This window comes from Opisthocomus hoazin, chromosome 8, assembly GCF_030867145.1.
Source record: "Opisthocomus hoazin isolate bOpiHoa1 chromosome 8, bOpiHoa1.hap1, whole genome shotgun sequence".
Lineage (NCBI taxonomy): Eukaryota > Metazoa > Chordata > Aves > Opisthocomiformes > Opisthocomidae > Opisthocomus > Opisthocomus hoazin.
In genome coordinates this window covers 46,281,888-46,302,403 of record NC_134421.1, presented here as the reverse complement: position 1 = coordinate 46,302,403, position 20,516 = coordinate 46,281,888, and the positions used below count along the sequence as shown (strand labels likewise).

The 20,516-nt window shown below is 38.3% G+C and overlaps 2 protein-coding genes across 8 annotated transcripts in view; both read left to right on the top strand.

The window, feature by feature from the left end:
* Positions 1–4,694, top strand: part of LOC104337528 (ankyrin repeat domain-containing protein 26) — a 69,744-nt gene extending 65,050 nt beyond the window's left edge. For all 7 annotated transcript variants that reach the window (XM_075429044.1, XM_075429043.1, XM_075429041.1 and 4 more), the window contains 2 exons: positions 1,423–1,468; positions 2,938–4,694. In XM_075429044.1, coding sequence (XP_075285159.1) covers positions 1,423–1,468; positions 2,938–3,086 — 195 coding nt within the window. In that variant the 3' untranslated portion in view covers positions 3,087–4,694. The remainder of the gene's footprint in view (positions 1–1,422; positions 1,469–2,937) is intronic.
* A 3,150-nt stretch (positions 4,695–7,844) lies between these two features.
* Positions 7,845–20,516, top strand: part of LOC104337504 (cortactin-binding protein 2) — a 79,084-nt gene continuing 66,412 nt past the window's right edge. Inside the window, 2 exon segments of the mRNA XM_009943457.2 lie at positions 7,845–7,957; positions 8,488–8,595. Coding sequence (XP_009941759.2) covers positions 7,928–7,957; positions 8,488–8,595 — 138 coding nt within the window. The 5' untranslated portion in view covers positions 7,845–7,927.

Sequence of the window (20,516 nt, the reverse complement as noted above, 5' to 3'; positions counted from 1 at the left end):
CTAAAATCAGAGAATCACAGAATGGGCAAGGGTAGAAGGGGCCTCTGAAGATCATGTAGTCCAACCCCACCCCTGCTCAAAGCCATAGCAGGTTGCTCAAGGTTATGTCCAGCCAGGTTTTGTACCTCTCCAAGGGTGGATACTCCACAGCCTTTTCTGGGCAACTTTTTCCAGTATTTGACCATGCTTACAATTTAAAAAAAAAAAAAAAAAAAAAAAAATATCCTTATGTCGAAAGGAAATTTCCACTATTTCGATTTGTGCGCATTCCTCTTGTTCTTTTACTTAGCACCACTGGGAGGAGTCTGGCTGCATCTTCTTGACTCCCCTCACAAGGTATTTATATACACAGATAAGGTCCTCCTGCGTTGTGTCTACTGCAGTAGCGAAACAGTCGCAGCTCTCCCAGCCTCTCCACATAGCTCATGTGGTCCAAGCCCTTCAGCGTCTTCACGGCCATCGTAGGCCTGGAAGCTGTATGGTATCTATTCTGAAATACGCTTCTATGTGCCACTGGCTTGATGGAAAAAATCTGGGAGTCACAAGTATCATCAAACATAAACAACAGCATATAGCGCTTGGACTATGACTCTTCAAAAGATCTGATTTCTTCTTATGAAGACGTTGAAGTTGGAATCATAAGTGAGAAAAATGGTAGCAGTAACCACCTTCTAGGGGAGAAAGGAGTAAGTGCTCCTTTCTAGTGATCCAAGCTGATTTCAGTTATGTAATAAAACCCACAGCCCTTGCTGTGCAGAAGCTGTAGCTGTTGCTATCTTTCCTTAGGACAAAGTTCGCAAGAAAAAATTATATAGTTTTATATATGTGTGTCATGGTATTTGCAATAACAATAAAGAAAAATCTTGGTGGCATGGTCTGTAGGAGCTCTTCCAATTTTCCATCTTAGGGTGGAGAAAAGAAGAATATCGGTGCATTCTTTTTTCTGTGCAATGGTATGTGTCAGTCCTGCAGCAGCTGCTGTTGGACCTCCTCTCCTACACAGTTGCAGAAGCCAGCCGCAACTGAATTTGTCCCTATTGATGGCACTTGTGCATATCTCAGCGCTTAGCTGACATTCTGCTCATGTATTTGATGGCAGACTTTAGCCATACCCTTCACTGTGATAACTCCACTGTGCTTTCTTCCTGTATATTTTTAAAGGCCCAGTTATAATGCAGCTGGTGAGTTACAGGTTGTTTCGTGCTACAGTAAATGTTGCTTAGCAGTGAGAATGCTACAGCCTGGCGGCCCAAAACTTTCTCGTCATTAAAAATCAAACCCCAAACCAAGATGGTCTCTATTTGGGATGATATTTTGGTTTTTATCACATTATGTGTGGGTTTTAGGAATGTTTTAGGAGTTTAATATTACAAAAAATTTAACTGTTAAAATATTAACTGTGTATTTTTTGTATCATTCTAGGTATGGCAGGAACTCGATGAAAAAATCACTGAAGAACTTGAGCAGGGTAATGTGTCATTATGTTAGGAGCTTTTTTAAGGAAAAAGATGACTGTTCCGAACTCTTGAAAATAATGGCTTGATGAAAGCTGTCATGGTTCTGTGCTAAGCACAGGGGGTTTTCTGCCAGCTTTCCAGTTTAGACCTGAATGTGAAAACTTCCTGCTTACCAAAATATTGTATAGAATGTGTTACGTAGTTGCCTGAAAAAAAAGAAGCTCAAAGAAAACGAACGCATTCCCCCCACACAGATACACTTGGCTTAGGCTGAAGTCACCCTTCACTAGAGTTAATCCTCAAGCACAAACATCAAACATCAAAGAAGCCCTGAGATAAGATTTTTAGACTTCAGCCATCAGTTCTCCTTTCGCGTACATCGATTGCATTCAGCACTAAACCGTACTATACACATTCTCTGGCTGTTCTTGATTTTTGCTATGTCTCTTATTTATTGATTATATTTGTAGCTTTTATGTTGCAGCCTTTTGAATAAGCAAGAAGAATATAATCAGTGACAGATGATGTCCTTTCATAGGAAAAGATATTTCAGTGGTGTTTAGGCAAACCTCAGATGAGTTGAATGCTTGTAATACGTAGCATAAAACATGCTCTATAATATGAGGCCAGGTGTCCAAAGAGGAATTCCACCTATTTCATGATAGTTGTTCCTCCAGACCCACTGCTCTGCAGTGACTGGTGGTATTTCAAAGCAGGTAGGCCCTGAGAGCATTTCTTTCTGTTCCTGCATGCATTCAGTCAAGCAGAGAGTGCTCAGCTGCAGCTTCATAGCTCTTCCCATGTGCTGAAGGGACACAAAGCCGTTGCATTGCATCCATGTGCATTTTGAATGTAGTTGCATGTCTGCTAGGATTTGTAGGGCAGGTTTGGTTTGGGGACCTTGTCTGAAAAAGGCGGCAGGACAAAGATGGCGAAGGTGGGTTTGCTTTCCCAGAGTATGTGTTTTCGTGGAGGAAGGAAGGTTTTTCCAGGGCGAGTTACAAAGGCACCCCTCAGAGAAGGTGCCAGGCTGGGAGACTTCTTTGCATTTTCACCGGCGGATTCTTTTACAGTTTGTCATGGCAAATGCAGAAGCTGTTTTTTAGGAGTGGTATTCCAATAAATCACTGGTTTGAACGTATAAGGAAAACAGACGCTTCAGGTTGGAGAGGTCTGCAGGGGGCTAAATTTAGCACTGGTGTAAGCAGGAGCTGTTTGTGGATTCCCTGAAGATGCTCAGTCTGTAGCCTCTGGAAGTTCTTTCACTAGCTTTAGAAATACTGTTGACTGGTAAGCAAATGTGGAAAAAATGCGTTTCTTCCTTTGTGCCTAGTGCTTTTGTTGTTGTGTTCCCTTGGAAGTTTTAAAATCTCTTTCTGGATTGTAGTCTCTTCAGTTACCCATAATGTTTTTACAGTGACTTCTTTAGCCCTGTCTACTGTAAAAGTAACAGCAGGAGTCTTGTCTCTTTTCTCCCTAGCCACTGCTGAACTTGCAACTGGATCTGCTGGAGCTTCTCCCATGGTATCTACTGATGGATCTTCAAAAAATTGCCATGTTCACCAGGATCCGCTTTGCAGGGCAATACAGGAGTACAGTGATGTTTTAACCAAAAATTACATGATTTGAACAAAATTCTAGATAAAAGGCTCTGGAAATCATTTTCTTTACACAGTGCATCTGTGGTTTCCCATCCCACGGTTCAGATGTGAAAACGTGTTTATTGCAGTCTGAATATAAATACAAATAAAATTGGATGTCAAGCACATTGCACTTACCTGTTGGTTTATTGATGCATAGTTGTTTCATTTTGCACTCACAATAAGAACCATATCTATTTTTGCTGACTATCAGATTGACTAATCTTGACTCTTGAGCTTCACAGAACTGTCAAAATGGTTCTTATTAAGGTAGATGCATTATTTTGGTCCACTCACGTTCTGTGTTTTAACAAAAGCATTCCTTTTTGTTCTGTTTAATCCTTTCACTCTGTGTTTTTAATGTTTCCAGTGTTATTTTAATGCTTAGGATGTTATTTGACGTGCTTTGAGCCTGCTCCTTCAGTCGTGATGCAGTGAATATTTCTGGTGTTAAAGTTTCACCAGCGTTCAAGCTGGAGAATAGGGCACTTTACATTGCTGTCACTTGATGCGCCTTAGGTTTAAATTACTGTGAGTGTGTGGCAGTGCCAAGGAAGTGGTTATGTGGTCTTTTGGGTATGTCTGGTTTGTGTCACAGAACCACAAAATGGGTGAGGTTGGAGGGGACCTCTGGAGGCCATCTGGTCCAGCCCCCCTGCTCAAGGAGGACCACCTAGAGCCGGTCGCCCAGAACCATCTTGGCTTCTGAATATCTCCTAGGATGGAGACTCGGCAGCCTCCATGGGCAACCTGTGCCAGAGCTCAGTCATCCTCACAGTAAAGAAATGTTTCCTGATGTTCAGGTGGAACCTTCTGTGTTTCAGTTTGTGCCCATCACCTCTCATGGTATTCATGTTGATTTTTCTATTAAAAATTGCTGCAGCTTTAGACATCCACGGTTCCTACATCGACATCTGTGGTATACCTGAAACACTCCATATGGGGGGAAAAAAGGACTGTTAATAGATCAACTTTCACTCTCCTCAGTACTTTCCAAAGCTTCCCACCAGGGAATTGGTGGAGTCACCATCCCTGGAGGTGTTCAGAAAACGTGTAGATGTGGCACTTCGGGACATGGTTTAGCAGGCCTGGTGGTGTTGGGTTGACGGTTGGACTTGACGATCATAGAGGTCTTTTCCAACCTTAATGATTCTATGATTGTGTGATAGGATAGCCAATCTTTGCGTTGCTGCTAGCAGCTGATGGTATGGTGGCTGTAGCCCAGATGTTAGCCAGTGTTGTGGGACATTTGTGCCAATAAAACAAGAATTACTGATTTCAAGGAATTACCTGTTGTTACTGAGGATCTGCAGCTGTCACTTTCTGTCTGCGAAAGTCACTAGCAATCAGAAGATTATAGGACAAAGTCCAATTCTGGAAAAGTCAGAATGGTTGTACTGAGATTAATTAGGACTGGAAAAATTTAGGGGTTTTACCCACTAATTCAAGGACTTGAGTTAAGAGGTAGTGAGGAAAGCAACGAATGCTGCTGTGGCACTGTTCCTTTTTACATGAGTACGTTTTTGTGAAGCTAATAGACTGTATTTAATTCCAGGTATTTTGTTTCAACTTGGTATTTAATAAATTTTGTAATCTAGTACATGTCTTTGTTTTATTGTTCCCCTTCTTAACTTTGCTTTCCACCCCCTTCCATGCCCATAGAACTCTCCAGAGCTCTCCTCTGCTCCCTTCAGCTCTGTTCATGGCTGCATCTTCAGCCTGTCCTGGACCCCAGGCAAAAGGCCAGCATGCATCCGTGTCCTTCTCCTTCAGGGAGGCTGAAGCACAATGGTGTGAAGATTGTGGACTAGAGTTGTGGTACGGCTAATCATCAGTTCCCAGACTCTTCCTGGATTCTAGAGGAAAAAAAACATTTTTTATGTTTATTTATATCTAACTAGAAATTACCAGAGAGCATTTTTAATTGCTTGTTATTGCTCTCTTTTCACATGTTCTAGTTCAGGGTGTGTACTTGAGCAAAATTTACTTTAATTGCTTGATCAGATGCTTAGTTAAAAAAGCTCGTCACTGCATCACATATGTTGAAGAATGCCTCTAGTCTGTTGAGAATGTAAGAGTGTTTTCATTTATGTCTTGTGGAAGACTGCAGGAATGAGAAGTTTCACCTGTGATGTACAGTCAGTCTTTTGACAGAGTTACCCTGTCTTATACCTCCTGACAAGGTGAATTTACTGGCTTGTAGAAAAGTAGGATCACTTTTCTTGCACTATACTTTTGTGGATGCCCCTCTTCACTTTGTCTCTGTCTGTCAGAAACCTTGGGTGCCTTTTTTGTCAGAGGAGGCAAGCATATTTTAGAAAGGGAAGATAATGTAGTGGTTAAACCACTGAATGGAGACTTAAAAGACTGTTAGTGAATATTATGTTTTATACTACTTGCTTTCTGTGTTTTTCGGAAAAAATATCTCTGCACCAATTTTCCATCTGAAAAAAGGAGACAGTTTTTCTCTATTATAAAGGAAGTTATATGAATAAATCAATTGTCATCCTTGAGCTACTAGATACTATGAAGTGGTTCATAGAAGAAGGAGGATAGTTAAGTGGGTCCCGCTATCTGACTGAATTAAATTTAGTAGTTAGATGTGCTGAGAGTGAAATCTGTTGCAGCCTGTAAGGTAAAAATCTAGTCTGCTGACACTAGATTATATGAGGAACTGTGTGTGCTTAGTAACTTTTTACTTTATACATGTCCATAGATTGGTGAGCCCTGTATAGAACTGTGAGGAGCACTGTGAGAGGCTGCTGCAGCGTATGTTGGGAAAAAGCCTTCAGAGAAACCAGCTGGTTTTATTGATCCGTTGGCATGAAGGGTAAGAAGTATCTTTTGGATTAGAGGAATAGCTGGCCCAGGCATCAAAAATAGAGGATAACTGTTGTTCAGTCTAGAAATACTGGTTATAGTGGATGGCCCTGTCCCTGAAACAGTTACGCTTAGTAGAAATCATTGCTCCTCTTGTTGATCCATGTTGTTCACGTAAATGAAGAAGCTCAATCCAATGCACATGGAATGCAAATAGCTAAAGTTCTGGCATACAGTTCTCACTAGCCATTTGTGCATCTCTGTGTGTTTTAACTACGGTATAAAAATGGAACACAGAGTAAATCTAGTACAGTTATAGCTTTTGGGTAGTTTTGGTCTATGGCCTTCTAGCCTGAGGGAACAACAACTGTTTTGTCCTCCTCTTGTCTTGAGAAAGCAGAAGTGGTACTTGCTTTAATTTTTATTGGATTTTCCTGTGGTGAAGTTAAGCTCCTGGCTAGCTGAACTCTTAGATTTTACATCCATCAGTGAAAATAGACAGTATATCCAGATACGGAGTTTAGCTAATTTGGCAACTGATTACTTCATACTGAGGACAGCTGAGTGCCTGCATCTCAAGGGTTTGCTAGGAGACACAGCTACATCATGGCAAGGACTCTAGTAAATTTCCCTTGCAGTGAATAGCGTATTGGAAATCAATCTGGTCAGCTGAATCTAGCACATGGAATAAATGTTGTTTCCTCTCCCTGCCGCAAATGAGTGGTTAGGTCACTTAAAGAATCACTGTCAAAGGTATTTGTAAGAAATTATTTTAATAAGAATTTATAAATGTGATTTAACAAAGTTCGTTGGCAAAGTTCACTCTGTTACTTATCAAATGAATGGAATACAAAATCGAGGTAGGATTAAGATAGAATGATTTACACAGAGATTGAAAGAAAAGATATAAGGGGTAAGGGAAATCCTCCTATTGAGTCACAGGGTTCAGAATGGACCCCCTTGCTTTCTAAACTCCTTCTCAGAGAGGAGCTTAGGTGTGGCTGGATCCAGACTTAGCCGCAGATCACAATGGTTTATGTCTGAAGGATATGTCTAGCAGCAGTTTAAGGTTTTGTTCACAGTTAGAGAGAGAGAGAGAGAAAATCACAGAATTTTAGCAGTAATTATTCATTGGTTAACTATGGGGGGAAGGGGGAGGGAGCTGTACCACCACGCTCCCTTAAAATGATCCCTTTCCAATTTCACAGGTGTCTACTTGTGTTAGCGTTGTGGATGTTCGCATTAATCTTATCTACTACCTTTGTGATTTTGTGAATATTATAACATTCTCCCATCCCACCTCCAAAATCAAGACTCCCAGCCTTGTAGTCTTTTCTCATATAGTAGTTACTCCTCCTTTCATCACACTTTTAGTTGGCCATTTCTATACCTTTAGACGAGGACTTTATGCAGTGCTTGACATATGGGTTTACCAGGGTTTTATATAGTGGCAAAATGAGGTTGTTAACCTTGTAAGTGAGGCATTATGTGCCAGTTCCCACATGAGGTAGATGTCCCTGCTACTCCTTTATCCTTTTTCCAGGTTGTTGATGAAGAAGTTGAATAAAGCTGGTCCCAGAGGTGTCCCACTACTTACCTGTCTCTGCCTTGAAAAGTGGTTGTTAATCCAATACTGTTGGATAGGAGTTTCTGTAATAATATTTGATATAGAACCTTGTCCAAAACTTCTTGAGAATCCAAATATATTAGTGTCCAGTGGATACCCTTTACCCCTGTTTACCCCTGTGCCTGTTGACATTGTTACAGAACTGTAGCAGTTCCTGAGGTGGGTTTGGTTTTACAGAAGCCATACTGATGTTCCCAGCATACAGTGTTTATGCATGTGCTCGGTGATCTTATTCGTCAGTATAAACTCCTTCTTCTGTTTTGCTAGGGGTGCACGTCAGACTTGCACTGATGTTGGTAACTGTGGAGTGAGAAGATATTGTTGCTGTGAGCTGTTGTTTGTCAGTGCCTCTTAAACCTGAACTGTACCCTCCAGCCAAACAAATGGGACTGCAGATAGAGCATACAGATAAGGTTTCACATCTTTTCACAAGCTGTGCTTCAGAAATTCACATTCAGCCCAGTATACTGTGATGACTTGGTATTTGTTTGCCAGCGAGGCACAGGTTACACTGGGTTAGGTACACTGTGGTTTAGGTCCTTTCACCCTCTCCTGTCTTCATGCCCGATGTGCTGTTTCAGGTCTGCTGAATTGTTTTGGCCTCTGTGAGGCCGCATAAGGGAACTGTTAGTCACAAAGCTGGTTTCTTTATGATTTCACCCTTATCATTCACAAGACTTTGCAGAATCGATTCCTTGCAACCTGGGATTTGAAACAGCATCGTACTGGAGGGCTTTTAATTTCCTCACTTTAAATAAAAAGAATGAGGCTATTTGCTATTAATTTTAACTTTATATACTACAAATAAAGCCACCTCAACTTTTAACAATTACAGATGTTTTAGAAACCCATAATTACGATGCTGATATGTCCATGTTTCAGATCTACGGTAACTATTGCAGTCAGTTAGTTAGTGTGTCCATCAGTGTTTTGTTTCTTACAGAAACGAGAGTTTGATGTGGATAACTTAAGCAAACCAGAATTGCGAATGCTTTTGAGTATAATGGAAGGAGAACTAGAAGCACGAGACCTTGTAATTGAAGCCTTGCGGGTAAGTTACTGGGTTGTTGCGGTTTGCTTTTTTTAAATTCTCTTTTGCCACTTCCTTTGTACAGTGCACAGAATATTATTAGTGGAAGCGTAAATTGTGATTTTTAAAGTTCTACGTTGACTAAATCTCAGTAATCACAAAATATCTTCTTGTTTAATTGTTGCCATTCAGTAATTCTATGTAATTTTGGTATAAAATGCCAACAAAATTTCAGAGAACTAGACGCAAAAACTGCAAAATAATTTCCTCTTTAAATTCTTCTGTATTGTAGAGTCTGTTACTTGTGAAAGGAAGAAATAACTTCAAAGGAAAATTCAGTCCATTCATCATTTGTTCTAATGTTCTCTATATTTGTGCATCTAGTCTATTCAATGCATTAATTTTCTGCAAAATGGAAGGACAGATGAAATTGGATGGTCGTATCCACTTAGGGAAAAGTTTTTGTGGTGTTTTTGTTTTGCACCCTTTTTTTTTAAATAAAAGGTGAAATATGGGAGATATACTCTTAACAGCACTCACAAGTGCTTGATTAGATTTTTGCTGTGCTAGGCACGTGCAAAGGTTGTTTTTCTGTTTCAGGAGGCTGCAGTCTGAAAGGCAACTTAGAAAATTGACTGGAAATGTACAAACAAAACTGTATTTTAATCAAAAGATGATAAATTTTTATGATTGTAATGACTTTAAAATTGATCTGGAGCAGAATAAAATTTAATAGACCTGCCAAACAGACTGCAGGTTTAGAGGGGGAAGCAGCCTTACATGGTCTGAAAATATTTATGGCTTCACAATGGGATAGAGGGAAATGATGCCCTTTAAGGTCTCTTAAAGCAAAACCTCGATGTAATAAAATATATCTAATACTAGTTTTTAGTGTTATGTGTAATGATTATCAAGTAGTGTCGGAACATTTTTCACTTTTAATGTCACGGTAACAATTGTAAATGCATTTTTATTCAGTTTTAATTTGTTTTGTGATGGCTTCAGATCACTTGATGCAAATAGACCTTTAAAGTAGCTGTCATTGGTGTACCTGCATTAATAACTAAAGATGTTATAGGTGTAAACCTCTGATAAAATACGATTTTCAGTTTGTAATGACAGTAGGGCACTGGAAGCAATATGTTTCTGGGGAATTACTGCACTTTGAAGTTATTTGGTGTTTGGTCTTCAGGGATATGTATATGTTGAAATGTGCTGCCTTTTCATCTAGCTGTTTCACAATTTCACATCTCATTTGCCTGGACTAGGACTTATAATTTTCCCTGACTGCCAGTTAAGGTTTTGTAAAAGGGGAAACAATGTGCACACCACATCCAGAATCTCTTTTTTTGATTAGCTGGAGGAATGCAAATAGGATACTCAGACAATTTTCTCTAATACGTATTCATGAACGAGCTACTACACTATATACCAAATAATGGATGTATTGAAATTGAACCAAATTAAAAAAAAAAAAAAAGAAGAAGAAGAATTCAGTGCACATTTAATGATAGTAAACATTGAACGTTCAGGATAGCGTAGTCCCAGGAGAGAAAAAGTCTGCATCAGATTTCCGTGCACCTGCTGAAATGGATAGCATGTACACAGTGTTTTATGGTGACTAATATAAATCAATGTAAAAAATAGCTCAATTTCACATAAGTTATATACATTTTGAAAATTGGTTTTGTTTTGTTTTCTTGTCTTACATCTCGATTTCTAGTTCCTGTATTTTGTAGTGAAATCCTCTAAACAAAATCCACGTGGAACTCAAATATTCCAGCCAACTTGCCTTGTTATCTGTACTAGTACTGGAAAACTTGGAAGTTTTACCTGCTGAAGAACTGTAGCCTGATATCTTGGAATACGATACTTTCAAATCTTCTGGCTTCTTATTTGGGAAGCCACAAGTCAGCAGTATTAGCAGCTGGAGTCTCCAAGCAGCACACAAAATAAGCTACCAGATAGCCAAATGTAGGTCTTCTATAAAAGTGAGTAACAAGGGAATTCCATTGGAATTCTGTCAGACTTGGTACTTCAATTGGTTTCAACAAATTGGCGTACATACTTTGTGTATCCTTAAAGCAAGAAGGAAATAGTTTTCATATCAGGGTAAAGACTTCTTATGTTATGTTTTCAAAAGCTGATCAAGCTCTGTTTCAAAATTAGGAAAGTTTCTGAGTGTATGTGTGTATGTTTGGGGGGTTTGTTGTTTTTTTGTTTATTTGTTTGTTTTTTTAACACTAGTACTGCACAGCTGTTTTAAAGCCTAATTTCTTTGATAGGTCAAAGCCTGATTATTCCCAGACTTATATTAGATAATGTATGTGTTGTATTTTCCTCTTACGTGATCCTCCTGTCAGTTTTCAGTCACCACGCTATATACATTTATTAAGCAGTTTTATATGTTCTTGATCTTTTTGTAAGATTACAGAACAGTATCATTTAATCTTCTCTTAGAATGTAACTGTTTGTTCTTGTGGTTGTCATCTCAGATTTTTCTCTATGTAATCACTTAAGTATAACTACATCATTCCTAAATGTGTGTGCCCTTATCCATACTCATTTTGCAGGGTTTCACTGAGAATTTGTAAAATTTGTGTGATAAATAGTACTTGTGTATCTATTGGAAATATCTTTCCTGGAAAGTTCTGGCATTAAAGTGAATCAGTCTTGACTGATCACAAAAGAACTGATAATACTGAATATAATCAAAGACTGACTCACATGTTACTACTCTTAATCTGCACCTAGCATGAAGTTTCTTGTTTTAACAAGACCTGTTTGATGCATCTCTCAGTCTGACCTTTTCTCATTGTGTAAATTCTTGTTTCCCACTGCACTAAATTTGTGTGAAGCCACGTCATATGCTTTACTGAAGATCAGAGACAGATCTGATTGGGGTTTTTTCTGTCTGTAAAGCCAGATATGTAAAAAACCCACACCTATATTGAGCATCCATAGGTAGGATTTATTTTCAGGCTGACTGTTACAGGAGTATAGTTCTCACAGTGCCAAATGTTTTTTCTCTTGGTATACATGTCATGCCATCAATAATCCACACCTTATCCACAGTATTCCCTGGTGGAATGGAACAGAGATTTCTGACAGAGAGTTAAGGGGTAAGAACCAGGGACCAGGAACAGTATTTTTTGTGAAGGTAGGGAGTTGGAACTTGTGCCTTACTGGTTTAGGTTTGGTTTTTTTCTATGCCATGTTTATAGTGTGTATATATATGTATTATGGAGTTCTCACTTAAATCACTTTAAAATCTTGTTTTAAATTAATTCTTTTGGCTTCTTCTAGAAATTTGCTTTTCAGGATTACAGTTTAATGCTAATAGATATATCGTAAATGTACAATTTGCCTTTGTGGGTTGTGATGGATTAAGCAGAAAACGCTTATGAATTCTTTGTTTTTGTGGGTTGAGCCTCGGTCCTATATATGGAGCAAACTCTACAATTTAATATCTCATAGAAATCTGAAATAATAATCTTCTGAATGTGTTGTGGTTTTGTGACTTCTGGGGGATTTATTCTTTTATTTAAAAAATAGCTGTAGAATTATGCACAGTTTGAGGTGCCAGTGAAAGAAATTAAACTCTAAAATGATACCCTGTATCCATTACTACTGCTGTAATATTGTTTTTCTGACAGGGAGACAATGCTCTTGGATTTCAGAATTGTATTGTCTTCAGATGCTTATCGTCTCATTTACAACGTATTCATTGTATCACAAAATTAATTTGTATTTTATGGCTTTCTGTTTAATTTCTCTTGCTGCTAGTAGCCATCAGAGAAGATGCATTTAGCACTTTAAGAAGTTGCATAACTTTTCCTGCTTATTTAAAGATTAGTTTCTAAATGTGCAGTCCAATGAGAATAAAGAAAAAATGCTTCAGAGTTTGTTACTCTGCTTTGAAAAGATTGAACTAGGGAATTTTAAGTCTGTCCGCTGGGTATTGTTCCAGTGCAGACTGTCCATTGTGTCTATTCTGTGTAAATAAACAAATAAAAATTAAAAGTGAGAAAGGCCAGTAGTTTGGCATTATGGGAAGAAATCTTGTTAAATTAAATAGTCATCCTGGGAGGTGGGGTGTGAGGGAAGATTAGTTTGGTTAGGTAAGTTAATAGAGTTGATGTAATAGATTTTCATTAAGGTAGTTGAATTTGTGCCACATGATAAATTAAAGAGAACTAAACCCAAGGTGTCATATATAACAATGAACTCTCTTTATTGCATCTTTGTGCATAATGTATTGTAGAGTTTCCATTGTATTTTATATGAAGTTTTGATACCTTGAAGTCTGCTTTTGAAACAAAAACAAAACTTCAAATCCAAACTGCATTCATAAGAAATATGCAGATGACATCTGTAAACTTCCATGTTTTCACAGTTTGTTGTTGTTACTTTATAATATGCACAACTGCCGCTGCATGAGGACATACAGCATTCCTATTTCTAAAAAAGGACTGTTGCTTCCTGCTTCAGTGATTCAAACTTTATCTAACTGGTTCAATGTCTCCTACTATTGCTGTAAAAGAGTTTGGTGCTTTGATATAAATAGAGAAAGCTGAGGGGGTTTTTGCCCTTAAGATGTGTGAATTTGTCATGGTATACTCTGATTTGTGCAATACAGAACTCGCTATTTTGCTGAGTCTCTACCTGAACACCGTTTCTTTTTCGAGGAACACTGGCCGTCTCGAATTTGGAAGTTGGAGAAATTCAGATTTGAAAAAGTTACAGAGCAATTTAAGTTGCTGGACTAGTGCAGCACTGTGAGGACCGACAGCCTTGGAAGAGCAGACCTTTGTCGCACTTAGGGTCAAATTTCCAGATTCATTCTCCCAGTGGACAGTTAATTTCCTGTGGAGAGCAGCATCAGGATTCACCTCAAAGGAGGTGATCTTTGTGTAAAGCTTTCTCATTAGCGCTCTGATTTTGTATAACTACTACACCAAATGACATAAGATGGTTCTTTTTGAATCTGTAATTTCTTTATTTTAGTAGCTCCATGATCAGGGTTGCACTGCAATTAAAATTAAATTCAGATTAACATTGAAATCATGAAAGTTATTTCGTTAATGAGAAATAACATGCTGTTTAATTGCTATTAGGAATGCTTATAGTTAAAAAAGGAGGGAGACAACTATAGCTGCTGCTTCCATCTGTCTCAATTATCTAAATAAACTGTCTGCTTGTAATAAGGGGATAATATATTTTTAGTGTGAAGGTAATGTGGCCACATAATCAAAGCACAGGTCTAGCCTCCCACAGCTGTGATCTCCAATATAGCATTCATTTATTGTTTTTTTTCTTCAGCCACAAAGTGGTTGCTGTATCTGCCTGCTTTCTAAAGGACTTTTTAAAGTGCACTGACCCTCATATGATGAATTGAAGTGCTAGCGTTAGCTGTCAAGCATTGGCTGCCAAGAAAGCCAATGGGATCCTGGGGTGCATCAAGAAGAGTGTGGCCAGCAGGACAAGGGAGGTTCTCCTTCCCCTCTACACTGCCCTGGTGAGGCCTCATCTGGAGTACTGTGTCCAGTTCTGGGCTCCCCAGTTCAAGAAACATGAAGAGCTACTGGAGAGAGTCCAGCGCAGGGCTACAAGGATGGTGAGGGGACTGGAGCATCTCCACTACGAGGAGAGGTTGAGGGAACTGAGCTTGTTCAGCCTGAAGAAGAGAAGGCTGCGAGGGGACCTTATAAATGCCTACAAATATCTGAAGGGTGGGTGTCAGGAGGATGGGGCCAAGCTCTTTTCAGTGGTGCCCAGTGACAGGACAAGGGGCAATGGGCACAAACTGAGGCACAGGAAGTTCCGTCTGAACATGAGGAGGAACTTCTTCTCTCTGAGGGTGACGGAGCACTGGAACAGGCTGCCCAGGGAGGTTGTGGAGTCTCCTTCTCTGGAGATATTCAAGACCCGCCTGGACAAGGTCCTGTGCAGCCTGCTGTAGGTGACCCTGCTTCGGCGGGGGGGTTGGACTAGATGACCCACAGAGGTCCCTTCCAACCCCTACTATTCTGTGATTCTGTGATTCTGTGAGTTAGAAATACTAAATGCTGCTTTTAGTGGTGATTCTCTCATAAAGTTACATCGTTAGTAGGTTATTTTTCGTCTAAAATGTTAAAGCCTAATTTAACTGGGATTTTTGTTTATTTTTTTAAGAAGTTTATTTGCCTATGTAAAATGAAAATTTATATTATACTTGCTTCTATGGTATTCATTAATTAATATGAACAAAAAATGCCAATTCTTATCATACCAGATCCTTTAATATGCCACACTTTATAGACTTAGAACAACTTCTTTGGATTGTTGAGAATAATCACCAATGAAATTTAAAAAATGGCTAAAAGAACTGCCAGTACCAACGATGGATATATTTTTGTAGAATTAAAATTACTAAAGTATCAGTGACATTGCTGAGGAGCAATGTCTTTTCTCTGAGCTCAAGCGAGTTCCATATCAACAGATTCTGTGTACATGATGGCTGGGTCAGGAGGACAGAATGAGAATGGCAAAGTCAATTTTGTTGAAGGTGTTTCTTCAGAGTTGTAAAGCCCTGCTGTATTTAATTTTTACCATAACTTCCGAAGGCAGGAAAGCTTGTCATCTAGGTATGTGTTTGAACCAATATCTGTTGAATCTATTAGCCAGTTTCTGCAAAATCTGACAACGTGCTGAGCATTTCAGAAACAGGTGGTGTCATAAAACCAGGCAGCTGGGTAAGAAAAGTCATAATGTTGTTAGAGCCTTAGTGGAAGGAAGGGCAAAGATTTGTGGTGTCTGTTATTAAGCACTGTATATGAACTGTGGAATACAGAGTCAGGGAAAACCAGACTTTGTTAATTTAGCTGCTCAGAGAATTTAAGTTTGACTATGTAAGTTTATAAAAAGGTGAGAAGAAAAAGATCTCTGCTGTGGGAGTTACTTCTGCCCGAACTGTAAGTACAGTCTCTCTCCCTGAATCTAAGCATTTTGACAGGCCTGCAGGCTCATCAATATAGCTGGAAATGAATCATACTTTCTATATTATGTCTAAGTAGAAAATCCTTATAAAATAATTTCTGACTTCACCTAGCAAGGCATGTGAGTTCTTGAAGAGCAGTGGTTGAATTTAGTAATGAAAGTGTGGATAATAATGTAATGAAATAGGTCAAAAGACAGAAATTAGTGCCTCATGTAATAATACCTCATAGCCACATTTAAGTTTAATAATTCATTCTATTAGCTTTACCTTAACAAGCTTGCAGTATAAAAAGACAAGATTTTAAATTAAGGATAAACAGCTTTTAGAGAGTATAGTGATTACTGTGTAGATTACACAATGTTTCTTTAAAATAGGTAATGCATAGCATGTTGAATGCCAGTTTTCAGGTTCCAACTCTCCTGTTAATCATTTTAGCACCACTAGGATATCAATATTAAATTCCATGAGAAATTCAGTAGTTTAAAGCAAGTCTTAAAAAACAGTTTTAATACTTTGCAGGAGGATCATTTGTTTTGAAATTTCTTAAATAACTAGCTGCAATGAAAAGACACTCCATTTCCAAGGTTATAATGGTGTAATCCAACATTACTTCAAAACTCTGCTCCATTTTTTTCTAAAAGTACATATAATCAAATGTTGTTTTGCAAAGTATTGCATTTTAGAACAACAAAGTTTCTTTGTACTAACATTGTATTAGAAAATACTGGTGATATGGGTAGCTTATCAGATGTTGGAGTTTGTTATTATAAAGGCCGCTTTTTTCATATCTGTATAATAAGTGTGTGTGAGTTAGCTACTTGAGTGAACCTACCTTAGCATTCAGACCAAGAGCACACTTTTGAAGAAACTCTTCCCATTGTGCCCACCTAACTCTGCTTTGGTTCACCTCACAGATCATTGTCAGGCTTTGTAAACTGAGCTGAGAGCAGAACTAGTCCTAAGTAACACCTTTCAAATGGCAGGAGCACGGGCACGCTCCCAGTACTGACTATGCTGCTCTACAAACTTGGTCCTGTTGTGCTGCTCTACCTGCTAATGTTGACGTAGTCACTGTATACCTATAAATGCCCTTTTCCAGGGTTGTTTGTGTAAATATAGCAGGAAATATGAGGTGATTTGGTCTAGATTTAAAAAACCCACAACTTTTTATATCCCCATGTTCACTTTCTAAAAACAGAAATTCCCCAATGCTTTCTATCAGTGTGATCATTCTTGAATTTAAGACAGGTGAACCTTGTTTGTAAAATTGCCAGATGGGTCACTGTAAAATGCTCTTCTGGAATCTTTTTCTCCCCAAAGGGCAGAATGCATTTTCTGCTCAAGTTAGTTTGATTTCAAGTCCTGAGCTGTGCATTGTGGAAGGCTATTATTAGTAAACTTGTCTTTCAGTTTCGGCTGACAATGATTGAGCACTGAAGAATATAGTTTTATTTTAATCTCGTTGAAAACATGAACTATTTTGGTGATAACTATCATGTGTACATATTTCTGTACCACTTTTGCAATTCTTTAAGTGTATGTGAAGATCAAACTACTTAAAAAAAACCCAAACCTGAGTGTATCATAGTTTATCATGACAGTATACTATGTAATAACATTAGGTTTTTGGTGAATAACTGAGAATGATAGTGGAATAACTGTGCAAAATGTGGAGTCTTTCATGCCTGGCTCTGCATTTTCAGTAATGAATTAGCTGTTCCTCAAAAAAAAAATCAGGTAAATATTAAGTACAATATTTGGAAGGAGAGCTGTAGGCACTCGCAAGCTGTACTTGTCTAATTTGACCTGTCTGCTTCCCAGTGAGTTCCTTCTGGCAAAAAGGCTTTCTTCACTTGGCCAAGGCAGACTTTTGCCTACTGCAGGTTGAGATTTTAGTTAAGAAAATTTGATTTATCAGTTAGTTTTCCTGTCCTTTTTTTGTTATTTATTGTGTTCTGCGTCTTGTGATGGGGTGATACTTGGTTTTGCCTGTACTCTGTAAATTACATGTTAAAATAGAATTATTACCAACACCATTATTGTCTGTTTTGTATGGATAAAGTTTTTATCTTGAACTACTGCACAAAGTCAACAAGAATTGTACTATAAGACTTAGTACTTCTTGGATATACTTCTGGTTAGAGGGGAAGAAACCTGGGAGCTATCAGGAAAATGGGAAAGAATCAATATAGTTTAGTTGTTCTCAAATTGACTGATAGGTAGAAAAATTGCATGTATATTAAGTGTAATCTGTCAAAGGAAGCTATACCGCCTATAAATTATGAAGACCCTTACTTACAGTAATTGTGCTAAGGACATGGAACTGTTGGAGCGGGTCCAAAGGAGGGCTACAAAAATGGTCCGAGGGCTGGAGCACCTCTCCTATGAGGACAGGCTGAGAGAGTTGGGCTTGTTCAGCCTGAAGAGAAGACTGCGGGGAGACCTGATTGCAGCATTTCAGTACTTAAAGGGAGCCTATAGGAAAGATGGGGACAATCTTTTTAGTAGAGACAGCAGTGACAGGACAAGGGGTAATGGTTTTAAACTAAAACAGGGTAGGTTTAGGCTAGATATAAGGAAGAAATTCTTTACAATGAGGGTTGTGAAACACTGGAACGGGTTGCCCAGAGAGGTAGTGGAGGCCCCATCCCTGGAAACATTCAAGACCAGGTTGGACAGGGCTCTGAGCAACCTGATCTAGTTAGTGGTGTCCCTGCTCGCTGCGGGGGGGTTGGACTAGTGGACTAGATGACCTCTAGGGGTCCCTTCCAACCCAAAACTTTCTATGATTCTATGATTCTATGATAAGTTGTGAATTTAAAATGCAAATCTGAGCTTCTCCTATACATATGAATCCCATGGTGCTCTCGTACCGAAGAATGGAGCTGAGAGCGCACAGAAGGCGGCTTTGTAGGTTTCTGGCAGGCAGTAAGACAGCCTGTTTTGTAGCAGGTGTCTTTGAAAAATGGTGATTAGGTAGAAGGAGGAGCAGAAGATGTTAAACTGTATGTAACAGAAGGTTATTGTTGTAGACAGTACGATGGCAGTTGTTGGCCTTGGTGGCAGAAGTGAACCATGAAATAGAAGTCAGATAATGCCTTGTCTGAATTGTCATTTTTGCATGTTGCAATTCCTTTGCAAAAATTTAATATTTGCTAAATTTTGGGGAACTAGCGATCTGCAGTTTGTCCTTGCTTATCTGATCATTACTTTTGATTTATTGACTCTAATTATGGTTACGTATGCATTTTCTCTGCTCTTAAATATAATTTGACTTTACCTGTCCAGTGATTCTGGTTATGATTAAAGCCTTTACTTTGTTAATATTAGTTTGTTGTAATTTTCTGAACATGGCTCTCAATAAGTATTATTTCATTATTGCAAACTATATAAAATTGATTGCAAGGAAACTATGAGATACGAATAAAGGTCAGAGAGGTTAGTAGATTAAATGATTTTTCAGTGCTTAGTTTGGAATGATGTCTTTACCTGTGGTTTATTTAAAGTTTTAAAGTAATGCAGCATGCTCTTTGTTCACCTAATTGAAAAAGTGCTGTTAGACACAACCTTAAAGAATGTTTATATTTTTTTCCCCCCTCTGATCATAGTTTATGTATTGTATTTGTTTTAGTTTATATTGTGTCAGCTAAATTTGTTTTCATAAAATTACTTGGCGTGTTTTGATACACTGCTGTATTGCCAAACAATTCAAGAAACTGACACTATTCCAGTAAATATCTGCGTGGACCTCAATTTGTGAGAATTGCATGACTGGTTACAATGTCATAAAATAGCTTTTGTTGCTTGGCACAATGACCAAGCCTGCTTAAGACAGCAAAACCTAACACTGTGCTGCAGGAAATGTGAAATTAAGGGACAGTCTTATACCTTATCCTTGATACTGCCAGAGTCCATGTTGTAATAATCTCGAAATACTGTTTATAGTATTGGTGGGTTGGCTTTATATATAGTATCTTACTTAAAAGATAATTTCAGATGCCTATGAAAGTATTTACTTGTCTTATATTCAATGTTTTTTGTAGTAATCATTCAGTAAGCGTGGATAACTAACAATAAATACTTTTCATGATGAGAGGTATCAAGTGAACTGCATTTGGATTTTCCTTCAAGTAGCATCTTTATTTCTTGCACTTCATTACAAATGGAACCAAGCCTTACCTTTTCCAATAGATGTTGAGGATGTAGCAGCAGCGGTCCTAGACTGATTAACTTTGTTGATCTGAGGGATGCTGGTATTTTGACACATATAAAGGCCTCTTCTAGAAGCTACTGACAACCTAAGTTTTCAGTAGTGTTACATCACTTCTTATGGTAGTTATTTGCTATTTGCCAAAGGGAGATATTAAGCACCGAGCAAAGCAAAACTTTTGGTAAAAGAATCCTGTATATGTGTTGTTTTACTAAGCCTAAGCTTCACTTCTCAGGTAGAAACCCTTATTCCAGACTCTCCTAAAATTGGAGACTACAAGTATGAAACTATAAGACTAGATTTCTAGTATGAAAAATCTGTGGCCTTGCATTGCAAACATCCTTTTCACTCTCTCCTTTCTAGCAGTAACTGTTAAACTGATAATAGTGTCTTTTTAATTTTCGCATAAGATCTGAATATCGTTGCCAGGTATGTAACTACGAATTTAGATGAAAGTATTCTGCTGGTTGTGTATTTGGATAATTGCTTTGCCTTTTCCACTTGGTTCATCCTACCCTTGTTTGATCTTGTTTAATCCAACATAAACTAGTGAGTGGAGATAGACATGCTACCTGTAAAAACAATAATAAAAAATTCCGACATCATGTTGACGTAACTGAAATTTTCCATTTTTAGTTAAGGGAACATACACAGAGTATTTCCTCTATGCCAATAAATATTACAGTTGATTTTGCTGATGGTAACACTAAAGTGCAGCTGATAACATAACACTTCTTTCTTTTGTTTGTGTGT